At 37.2% G+C, this 12139-nt stretch overlaps 1 protein-coding gene across 4 annotated transcripts in view; it reads right to left on the bottom strand.

Annotated features, from left to right (window-relative positions):
• Positions 1 to 709: 709 nt before the first annotated feature.
• cadm4 (cell adhesion molecule 4) overlaps positions 710 to 12139 on the bottom strand; it is a 258446-nt gene continuing 247016 nt past the window's right edge. For 2 of the 4 annotated variants that reach the window (XM_015375115.1, XM_015375124.1), the window contains exons 7-9: positions 11201 to 11317; positions 5700 to 5828; positions 710 to 1935 (exon numbers count right to left, since the gene is read on the bottom strand). In XM_015375115.1, coding sequence (XP_015230601.1) covers positions 1826 to 1935; positions 5700 to 5828; positions 11201 to 11317 — 356 coding nt within the window. In that variant the 3' untranslated portion in view covers positions 710 to 1825. Of the gene's footprint in view, positions 1936 to 2084; positions 2164 to 5699; positions 5829 to 11200; positions 11318 to 12139 lie in introns of all 4 variants that reach the window. The other 2 variants (XM_015375132.1, XM_015375141.1) reach the window with 2 other exon arrangements.

The raw sequence follows: 12139 nt of genomic DNA, 5'->3' as shown, positions 1-12139 counted from the left end.
AAGGTGACTTTTAAATTATTTTTTTATTTTGTCGTGCTTTGTTTCTTTCCCCTATAAAGAAATAGTTAGCTATATATATCAACAGTGACACATGGACTCTAAAATAAACAAGTGTGAAAGACAGGAGAAGAGACAACTAGGCACAGGAGACAAAGAGAGAGAAATACTGGGAGAGAGGAAGAGGAAAAAGAGTGAAAAATGACAGCAAGTTTATTTTTTTCTAAAGTAAAACCAAAAACAAACCATGAAAAGTGTACATTTCTTTAACATTTACAATTATAATAATAACAACGGCAATAATAATAACAGTAACAACAATCAGAATTGTTCAAATAATAACAATATTTAAAAAAAAATCAATAAGACCTCTTTTCTCATAAAGACAACTTTTTTTTTCCTTTTTATATTTTCTTTAAAGATCACTGGACAGTAGTTTGTTCGGCGTTGCGCCTCTAAAGGCTAATATTCTGTGTTAGTATAGTTGCTTCTTAATGCGTTTTCAATAGTAAACAGTTTTCTTAATTCTTAAAAGTTTAATTTAACTCATGTCACTGTTTTTTTTATACAAAGAATTCAGAGATATGTATACTTGTTCTGTAGACGTGTGTACTGTATGTATGAATGTGTTCATGTAGCTGCAGACGCCCGTTTTGTTCTCTCGTTCGCTCCTTTTTGCTAGCTCTCCTGTTCTTCTTATTGGGACTTTTTCAACCTTTTTCATCCTCTTAATGGCATTCTAAAACAATTAAGCTTCTCTTTAATTCCTCTGCAAGTCATATTCCTTTCTTCGTTCTTGGGAACGCAGCCTAACGCTAATCCTTTCATTATTACTGGGCCAACAACATGGGAACTATAGAAGGGGGGAAACACTGAGAGGAGCGTAAGAGAGAGAAAGAATGGTAACAGGGTAAAGGAGAGAATGTAAAGACCAGATAGAAAGAACCACGTTTCTTTATTTCATTCGTGTACTAAAAGGTAGGGGGGGTAACAGGCTGAGTATTTTTACATGTATCTGGAACTCCTATTAGAGCAAAAAGCAAAACATTCTGAAAAGACATTCAGCTTATTGCTAAAGTCTGGATACTTCCTGTGGCTTTGGTAGGGAATTACAACAAACTGTGCTCCGTCAATGAGATGCGACTGTGATTTCAAAAGATCTCTGTAATTTACCATCAAGCTCAAAGTAGTTTCTACTCAAGTCTCCTCTCTCCCACCTCCTCCCCCTCCCTCCCTGTCCAGCTCTCCTGCAGTCTCCTTCAGTTAGAGATTGAGCTTCGTAAAATAGATTCTTCTATTCTCCAGGCGGTGAATTACAGCAGTCATCTGCCTCTAATTCCCCTTCCACTTTGGAGGCTGCACAGGCGAGGCAGAGAGGGGCCACTTTTCATTGTGTGGCCCTCGTCCTTCTCGATCTAAATAATTACAGGATCATTTCGCTTTTGCCTACATTCACTTCACTCTGTCGCCGCTTTCTCGCTCGCTCCAGCGTTCCGGGACTTACAGTACTGTATATGGCACAGTCGTTGATGTCTGGTGGGGCCGAGAGGCTCCCCATCTCTCGGCCTGTCTAGTGGGTTATACAAGTGTATATGGAGGAGATGGAGTGGAATGGAGTGTGATGGATTGGCTATGTGCAGTACAGTCGCTTTCAGAAGGCTGCCTGTTATGGCGAATTGTATCGGAGGGTGTGTGTGTGTGTGTGTGGGTGAGTATGTATGTGTGCGTGTATATATATTTATATATATACTGTATATAAGGTTGGAGGCAGAGGGAGGGAAGGGTAGGGGTATGAGGTCAGAAGAGAAGGGATTAACAAAAAGAAGGGCTACAGTAGGTACTCCTTCTTGCCCTGGCTGGCATCGTTCCCATTGAGGAAGGCCTCCTGCACCTCGCCGTGTTCGTCCAAACCGCTGGCCTCATGGGTGAGATAGGAACCTGGATGGAAGGTGCCAGAAAGAAAGCCAGAGAACATAGAAAGAGAGAAGGAGATTTTAGGGGAGCGGTTAGGTGGAAAAGCGTCATGATCATTGCAGCGCTATGCAGCATTTCACACCAATCAGCACTTATATTACTGTGTTCCATACCTACAACTGATTATTTAATTAGTTGACTGATTGTTAGGTCAATACCAGGCAAGGATAGGCTCTCGTGTACGGTATGAGCCTACAGGGCAGAAAATTAGAGGTGGCGGATGGATGCATGGAGTCAAAGGAGGTGAAGGTAACAGAAAAAAAGAGAGAAAAATAGCAATAGAGAATAAAAGACAGAGCAAGAAAAGAGAAATTGGTAGAAAAGGGTGGACGTAATGTTAGAGAAGAAGAAATAGCATCACACAAAAACAACTAAAATGAATTTTAACAACCATAATTACTGGGGTTTGTTTGTTTTTTTTCTCTTCCACAACATGTTAAATCCAGGTTTAGGCCTTGTTTGTATTTTAACATCGATTTTTGCTAAACAGGTATTTTCTGCTGTGGTTGCATCTCCTGTCTAAAAAAAAAAAGTTAATAAGGTAAATGTTCAGATATATAAAAACATTTTCCAAACTGGGTATTATAAAAGGCCTGTATAAGCCTGGACTGAACTCATTCACTTGCATCCATATGGATTAAATTGCTTCAAAACATTCAAACACTGGAGTAAAAACCATAGTTTGGGGATTTAAGGTCTTATTTTAAGCCAAACCTTCTTAAATATGTATTTTTCTTTTAGGGACAGAGCAGCAAGTTGCAAATACCTAAGAAAAAATACCAAGACATTTTTTTTTCAAATTTCCCTAAGGAAACTTTAAAAAGCCTGTTATGGGAGAACTACATAAACTGTTCAAAGTGTTAAGATGCTCTGCTTCTTTAGCCAGAACTGCAGCACATAAAATGAACACAGTAAAAAAAAAAGGGACAAAGACGGAAACTTGATTCCCAGAGATTTTTATGAGATTACCTATATGCAATTTGGAATGTTCCTGAGTTTAACTGTACACCACAAACAAACCTGTATATAAACTCAAACATAAGGCAATGATGACGAAAGCCAGTGCCAGCATGTCTCGTTTGAAACAAAAGGAAAATCAAACTTTAATAACAGCTATTCAAGCAGTTAAGGGAGCGCTAAGATGCTTTTGAGACAAAAGAAATCTCACATTGTAATATACAGTAAAAAATGGCATAGAAACATTCTAATAACAATGCATAGGCCCTGTTTATCTCTGGCGATCTACAAACAGTTTATACTGTTTATCTACAAAAATGTTTGTCTTATTGGCTGTCCCATCTGATGTGGAAATGCTCTTTAAAAATCAGTCTTTGATTGGTGATCAGATCTGGGGTCCCTCTATGCTTGGCCCTTCGTATGACTAAGGACAGATCTTTGAAACAAAGCTCATCAAATCAAATCAATCCAACCAAATTTGAAATCATCCCAATCACCATCTTTAAATTTTTTTTTGAGCAATCCTGTGTCAACATAGCTGATAGAATGGAAAGTAACAACCACACCATCATGACACAAAGTCAGGTTCACTGAGACAAAACAACCAGATCCAGACTGCAGTAATTAACTGCATTCTTCTGGTAGGGCATAGTTAAAAATGTATAAATTAATAATTTTTTGTGTTTTGCTTTTGTTTACCATTTAAAATTACCTTTAGAGGCTTATAACTCATTTCAAGAGAGAGATCCCACACTTTAAGGCAGAGTCTTTAAGGCAAGTCTTTAACTTTAAGGCAACTTTAATTCTTAGATACATAATCTCTTTCTTTGTTGACTCAACATTAGGGATTAGTGTGTTTACTTTTCAGTTAACACTGGATTCTATTAGTTGAAAGCTCCAATAATCATTAAATTTTATTCAAGAGTTAATATTGTTGATTTTTAAAGAAATTATTTATTTTTCCAAATACAAAACCTCTCAACTGGACATCAGCCAAGGGATGTTTCAGCAGTAGGAGCTATGCTAGAAAAGAGAAAAAAACTTATGAAGTGTTATAAACCTCTCATGTTTTTATGAGCACTTTTGAAAAGAAAGAAGTCGGACACTTTTAGAGCATGATGTTTTTTTTTTACCCTGCTGGGATCCCCTAGATGGCTTCTTTGGTTCACCATTGCTGAAGTAGTTAAAATATTTTAATTACTTTTTTTAAACTAAACAGTTTCTATGATTTCTATGTCTTCGAACAATTTAAAAAAGCCAGGATAATGTCATTTCCTTAGTTGAATTCTGATTTTTTTTTTTGTAATAGATTCGAGGTGATGTAGGTACCACAGTGTTTTTTTTTTCTTCTTTTTTTGAAAACGTTAACACCCTTCTTCCTTCTGTGGCATCATAGTAAAATCTCAAGAAATGATGCAAAATATCAGGAAGAGAATAGCAGACCTTCAAAATCTGGTTTATATCTGGCTACAAACCAGATCTATAAATATGCAGTTTATCTGCTTAATGCATTATACCTATATTGTTAAGGATGGCCCTGGTGGAATAAAAGTATATCAACTCTTGAACAAGAGTAACTGACCTCTAGAAGAAGTTGGCTAAAGCTGGTAAAAGGCTGTCATTATCCACAGTGAACAAGTCTTATTGGGTTGAAAAGCTACTTGGAGAGGAAGAACTCCTTACTCCAAAAGTAACAAAAAGTCTGGTTACGGTTTGTGAATGCCCTTACAAATGAACAAAATATTGAGGCACAACCTCAGGATATTTCCTGGGAAGTTAGAGCTTGGTTGTAAATGAGTCTCCCATGACCATAAAAATACAAAAAATTACTTACAGTTGTTTAAGGGCGACAAAGATGTTTTAGAGAGGCTATCACAAAGCTCTGATCTTAGTTCCTTAGAAAATATTTGAGAAAAGCTGAAGAGGTGTTAATGTTTAAGGAGGCCTGAAATCCTGTTCTGGACAATTGGCCAAAATCATCCTACATTACTGTACCTCAGCATCTGGTTTCAACCCAGCCGTTCCATGCAAGTTATGGGACTAGTTTTTGCGAGTTGATTGAGGACCTGTTTTTTTAAAGAAGCTTGTGAAACACAGGAGGATTACCAGCTGAAGGCGTCTCTGGTTGAAGTGTCCTTTCAGTTAGTGACTGACGCTCTCTTTCGCCTTATGTGTGAGTTTGATTGGCATGGTGACAGTCACAAAGGACTAATGACAACGCCCTAATAGCCCTTGTCTCAACGCTAAGTGGTTAAAACAGTCCTGTCTCTATGCTGATTGGCAGTCAAGTCACAGTGAATGTTGATGGACAGCTTGTCTAACCATTGGGTGAGTTATCCTGGTTGAAGCCAGCCCCACTTATCCTAAACAATTTATTGGTGGCTGCAGAGCAAAATGTAACACTTCCAGAGAGGGGCACTTAAAATGATAGGAAACAGAGGGAGGCTTCTTTTGATTCTTCATACACTAACAGTCATAAAACATTCTGGCAACGCCTGCCTTTCCAACCCCACCCTTTCTCTTTGGCGGCTTAGGCCAAGATAGTTTATTATGGACAGCACTTTGCCAGAGAGGAGCATCAAATCTATCCTGGTTTCTGCTGACAATTTCACACCTAAGTTTAAATGAATCTAAACGTATCTAGCATCCAATGACCTTTGCAGAGAGACATTACCAGACACTGAAACTCTAAAGAGGCCCGGCAGTGACAAAAGAAACCTGGTTAAAAAAATCACATCTTTTCAAATTTGCTTTGAGTATTTATGCTTTACCTTTCTGCCGGACAGAACACCAGATGGTGACAATGAGGACACAGATGACAGTGAAAACCAGCAGGGCCAGAACGCCTCCTATCACTGCATAAGGGACTGCGCTGTGAGTCTCAACCACTGCGCCGGGGTCTGAGAAAGAACAAAGCAAATACAAAACTGTGTTCATCATTTGAGCACTGGCTATTAAATTGGAAGACTAAAGATAAATGAAAAAAAAGAAAAGGACCAAAGACAGTAAGACAAAGAAATAGGATCAACAGGAAAAGAAGGTTAAAGGGAAGGACAAAGTAGAACGTTTAAAACAGTAGCAACAGAGAGGGAACCAGGAGCAAATAGTGAGAAGAGAGAATTTGATATCTCCCCACAACCTGCATTATCACCCTTCATCACCCCCCACTGAACAGAACGCCAGACAATCTGAATGAGTGAGAAAAAGGAGAAATGAGAAGAGTGAATAAAGAAATTGGAGAGCCAGCCTCTACAAAGGCACCTCTTCTAAGCACCTGTCAGGAGCACAATACATTTTGAATGATAGAAACTTTAAGTGTGTTTCAAACCCACGTAGTGCGACCTTCAAAAAAACTTCAACCCAGAATGAGTGAAATAAAAAGGGTTTAAAAACCTAAGTTAAACTCAAATATTCTTTCAGCTACTTTCCCCCCATTTTTTTTGACTCTAGGGGCTTTTTTTGATGTCAATGGTTACCAGGCAGGAAAAGGGTGAAGAAAGAAGGAGGGTGAAAAGCAGCAAAGATCTCCGGATGGGAACTTAAAACAAGGATGGCAAGTCAAAGACCAAGGCCTCCTCATATGGATCACTTGCCCAACCTCTTTCTTTCCTTTATTTAAACTGAAAATATAAGCATGTTGCACTTAAAGCCAAGTCATACATTAAAATGACTTTAACATGGAGAACAGAAGCTGATTAATGTTTTCAGCAGGTTGCAGTGCATATAAAGGGGGGTTTAATTTGTTTTTCCTAGTATACAGTTGTGTAGTTCTCAGTTACAAGATCCAGATATGGAGCTTAAATTCTCACTAAGCCTATTTCTATTGTCAATTAATATTTGGGTCCTGACTGATCATCTTTTTTTTTTATGTCATGCTTAGATGTTTATATTTAACAAATATTATAAATATTTATAAAAGTACTTGGAAAAAAAGTATTTCTCAAAAAATGTCATTAATTAAAGGGAAACATATGTATTTCCGCTACCAGACACATTTTTTAATTGTCCCTTATAACCTTAGTTGCATTTAAGTAAAGACTTTGACTAGTAAACTAAAAAAGTATTTTATATGAATTCAGAGGTGGAGCTCCTTTGACCTTTATTATTGTTCTGCTGCGTAACCTGGGCTTAACTATACAGTCATATTCCAAGGGCTGAACTTTTTTCAGTATCCTGCATACATTGAACCGTAAGCAATGTATTCATACTTTTCTATATTTCCAGTATTAGTTGGTCAGATAACAGAAAATATAAGAGGGGTCTACTTTTGCATTTTAAAATTCCAGTGGAAGCCATTCTTGCCCGGTCTGACCTTGGAGAAAGAGAAGCCAACAGGGATTTATATGTTGTCTTGGGTTTTATTTTGACCTCCTGCTATAGAGTGGTTGGACTGCCCCTGCCCCCTGGCAGAGTAGCAGTTTATAGCATAAGCTAATTTGCAACTGCAGTCCCTTTAGACACACTTCATGATTTGTATGATTTATTAACAGCAGAGGTCAGGCAGTAATCTGGTCTGGTTGTGTTTGGTGAAACTAAATAAAATCATGTGGTTGATCATTGTTAAGTATTTTTAATTGTCCTTTTTCCCTTAATAACAACATCATAATTTAGGATAAGCTTATTGTTTTGACTGTATTATCTTTAGGTACAGGTTCCTCTATGTCTAATCGATTTGTGTACATGTAAAAATCACACTAAATCAAAAATAAGAGTTAATTCAAATCTGACTATTTTTTTATTTACTAGAACAATATATGTATTTTAAGTGGTTTACGTTTCATCTTTAATGCCTTTATGATGTTATCCCCACCATTCCATATATATAACAATCCATAAAGATGGTAGGAGGGTTTCATTAAATTCCTTAAACATTTTAACCCAAACCAGTGTTCAGTTTTTCTTATCTATTTTTTAACACACTGTTTTCAGTCAGAAACAAAAAAAGCTGAATTAAGAGAGTAATCTAGAGACCTGAGCATGCCACAGCAAAAACCAGAATCTTTAATCTCTTTTCTCATTTCCTGTAACTTTTTCAGCTTTGCCAGTGTTAAACTCCACTTTGCGATGGTTTTGATCAATTATGACACCATGGTTAACCTTATAGCATGGGAAGAGTCCATTTCAGTCATGTCTGAGGAAAAGATAACAGGTAGGAACTAGCAGTTAATGGGCTGTAGCATTTAATTAGCCTTCTGAAGGAAAGTCGAGCCTCGAGATATTGGGATGATCAGGACTCATTAGCCGATTAAGAAATCTCTAAAGCTTAAGTTTGTATGATATACCTATTTTGACTCAATAACAGCTATTTTTTGACAGCAACAAAAGTACACAAACACAAAAGAAGCAGATGTTTAAGATTCTATTTGTATTGAAAAATACATGCATGTTGAATTTGGATAGAGTGAATTCAAGGCTGACTATTATAAAAACTTTTTTATTTGTAGCTGGCAAGCTTAAATCAAGGCGGTTATTGATTCAGCATTCTTAGACCTCCATTGAATAGAATTAAAACTTGAATAATTAATAAGGTGCTAACATATAGATCAAGAGAAGAAGACATTGATGGAAGAGAAGTAGAAGAAAAGGGAAGAACAAAAAAAGACCTTATTCTTTTATATGTATTCCGTGGGCCCTCCTGAGGCACTGTAATAAGCTGATTAAGTGCATGAACACGTATTGACAGATGCATGTATTATCAAAATGAATGCATCTGCACTAACATGACGCATGGGATTCAAATGCATTAAGACAGAGTATTTGGCCCAAGCAATACTTCATGATAGAAAAGAAACCGAGCACTAAAGTGCACCTTGTTCCCCCTATGCCAAGTTGTTCTTAATGTGCTTCAGCCCAGAGCTCCACAGGAAATGACTGACATCATTAAACATTGTGCTGTTTCTCAGAGGAGCCCCACAGACGATGCATCAGCGTTGACTAAACATCCACCAAAGTGTTCTTTCTTTGCAGTTTTTCTTAAGACACCTTTTTTTTTTTACTCATCTCCTCACATGCCGCAGGTGAACATCCTCCACCTGCCGCAGATGATGGCAAAGGCAACAGAGAGAACAGGAGGCTTGCTCCTGCTCCCTATGCCCCATCTCTCCTTTTAAGTAACAGAACAGACAGATAAGCTGAAGGTGTGGAAAAAAGAAGGAGGAGATTACAGTGAGCATGTCTTTGTGGGAGTGCATTTATGAGATAAGTAGATCCTTTAGATGGAAAGAAATGAAAACTGGTGAAGTTACACAATCAGAATAGCAAAGTTAAAGCAGGTTTGTTTTCTTAGACCTGCTGTGTTGCAGTTTTTCCAGTAGAATGTGATCAAAAAACCCACCTGGATCCACTTTTTTTTACCCTTTCTTTTCACAGTACACTGTTATGTGTGTATATATGTGTGTGCAGGGGTGTGTCTGTTTGTGGATAAATAAGTTGCTGTATTGCTCTGGAGACCAATGTCAGTCTCTAAGCTCTTCATGCAGATTCATTATCAGTCACCAGCAAGCAGCAGAAAAACCAGGCAAACATCACAGACTTGCAAACACAAACGCTGACTATGTGATGTGTTTGTGAGGAGGGAGGAATCAGACAGTTAAGGAAAGGAGAAAAGGTGATTGCTGCGCATGGTGCATATCCAAGGTTACAAAGGCAAATATACTAATGTAAATAGAAGATGGAGGAAGGTTTCCGAATAAGAAAGCGTGTGTGTATGCATGGAGATGGAGGAAACTGTGGGGAGGCCACCTGAGAGCAGTCAAAATGATGGTGTGGAGGAAGGCACCAAAACCTGAGCAGAAGATGATAAAGAGAGAGACTGATGGTAAGAGAAGCAATAACCGGCAAGATACGGGTCACGGGAATAACAGAGGAGGCTGAAACCACAACCGCATTATCCTTCCTTTTAGTTTAACCTTTTTTATGCAATTTGTATGCAGATGACAGTGCTAGGCATGTCTCGATTATCGCTGAAAATACTTTATTAAAAAAATGGACATTGGATTTCCAAGGAGTCTATTTGGAAAAAAATGATCCTCTTTCATTCTCTCTACCATGAAGCAGTAATAGCAACAATATCCACGCTCACACATGGGCTGTTAAATGTGCCAGCAAACAAATTACACCATGAATTCAGTTAATTAGCCTTGGAGTGAGTGAATTTCAAAATTAAAAGCACAGAGCCAAGATGGTCACAGCTAACAGAATTATCTAAGCGATGAATCGGAGGAAGTAATTGTGGTTTAAAAGCCAGAACTTTTAAAATGAAATGGTCTGCAATTAAAAATCTAAATAAGTACAATTAAAAATGACTCAATATATTTTAAAGGATTTGCTGTATATGGGCTATAATAGTTTTTTTTTTTTGCTTGAGAGCTTTTTTAAAACATGTTTTTAGATGAATTCTCTAAAGTGTGGCTTTCATTTGTATTCAGCCAAAATCTTGCAGAACAAACTTTTGGTGCAATTAAGGCTAAAGGCCAGACTCTTGTTTTGTCTGCTTTCCTGATCCTGTTGAGTCACATGTTCTTCATAATGCTGTTTGGTTACGTATGCTATCTAAAAAACATCTGAGACCTTTAAAAAACACAGATCTATAATTTGACTCATATAATCTATATGATTTTTAAAGGGATTTCACAGTAAATGGAGCAGAATATAAATGCCTACCTTAAATGTCAGATTTCTACTGGTTAATTATACAAAATAAAATCAATTTCTTTCCAGTTCACAGTTACATACTACTTAGGATTCAGCAATCTCCTAAAGTTACACAAAATATTTCAAATTTGGTTGTTGTAACACAACAAAACCTACAAAAAGGTGTAAATAATTCAGAAAGGAACTGATACTTCTCCAAGTTGTTTTGATTTCTCACAGTCTGTCATAAAATAATGAGCTAAACCAGACCGTAATTTCTAAAAGCTTCAGCCTCATTGGAATCCTTTCGTCCCTCTGACCTGTTGCCAATTATTGTAATTAGCAACAAAATGCTTCACCAGATGGTTTAACATGCCTAACACTGTTTTTTAAAGACATTTTATCTTCACAGCTTTTACTCTGCTACTACCTAACACAAATTTAAATTAGCAGAATGTTTTATATGAAAAAAAAGCTTGTGTCTTGTTGTTTTAGCAAATTATGCATCATTAGTAAGCAGCTTAAAGCAGCATTATATTTGTAAATAAATGTGATCTTCTTGCAGGTTACAGTGCTCTCTTAGCATTCTTGCTTTGAGTGAAGCAGGGTTGGAGAGAAAGTGGTGTGTGTGGGTGTTTACCTTTTGGGTCCTGAGCGATTCTTTTAGGCAAAATGAGTGTGGTGGTAGGATGGGTGGTAGGTTGGGTGGTGGGAGAGGGAGGAGTAGTGGGGACCGTCGTAGTGATTGACACATTCTCTACAGACACACAGACAGGTAATGGGATGGCACACACATACAAAAAAAAAGCTATTATCTACAGCATGCAGTAAAGGGGTTTTACAGTGAGGTTAACACAGCACATAATACATGACAGGTAATTTGCTCAATGTAAATATTAAACGAGTTAATAGATGCTCTTCTGTCAGAGGACAGAAGTCTTACAGACTTCAGGGTTTGAGAGACAGACAAAACTACAGAATGAACAAGCACTGTCAGAGACATTCATTCAAAAAAGTAGATTCCCAATACCTTAACAGTGTTCATGTTTGTGACATATTGCTGTTAATTTCAAATGAAACAGTGGTAATAAGTGTGCACAACATTGAGCACCTTAGTGTTACACCTTTAGATCTATTTAGTATTCAGTTTAGGTAGGAGTCATATAAACATGCAACATGCACCATCATATTTGTCCGATCTGTTTTGATAAATTTCTTAAAATCCATCAATCTGTGAATATGTCTCTTATCCACAGCTCACCTCAGGTGATCCCACAGATATTCTGACAGATTTTAGTTCTGATCGCTGACTCTTTTCAAAGATGTGTTTTTCCTCTGAGGCCATTCATTTGGAACTACCCTTTGACTCACAGTGATGAGGGAAAATGAACTCTCTTTTAATCCACATGCTGGAATGTTTTGAGTGAAAAATAGACAGATTGTCAAACTATTAAAAAAAATACTGATATTGAGGAAATTCTAGTTCAAGCTGAACAAAAGTCAACCTCACTCCAAAGTTATGCTGTCATCTTATTTTTATATATATATATATATATATATATATATATATATATATATA

This window comes from Cyprinodon variegatus, unplaced genomic scaffold (assembly GCF_000732505.1).
Source record: "Cyprinodon variegatus isolate N-32 unplaced genomic scaffold, C_variegatus-1.0 Scaffold6, whole genome shotgun sequence".
In the NCBI taxonomy this organism is placed as follows: domain Eukaryota; kingdom Metazoa; phylum Chordata; class Actinopteri; order Cyprinodontiformes; family Cyprinodontidae; genus Cyprinodon; species Cyprinodon variegatus.
Note: the sequence above shows the minus strand (reverse complement) of the source record. Positions and strands in the feature narration are given on the sequence as shown.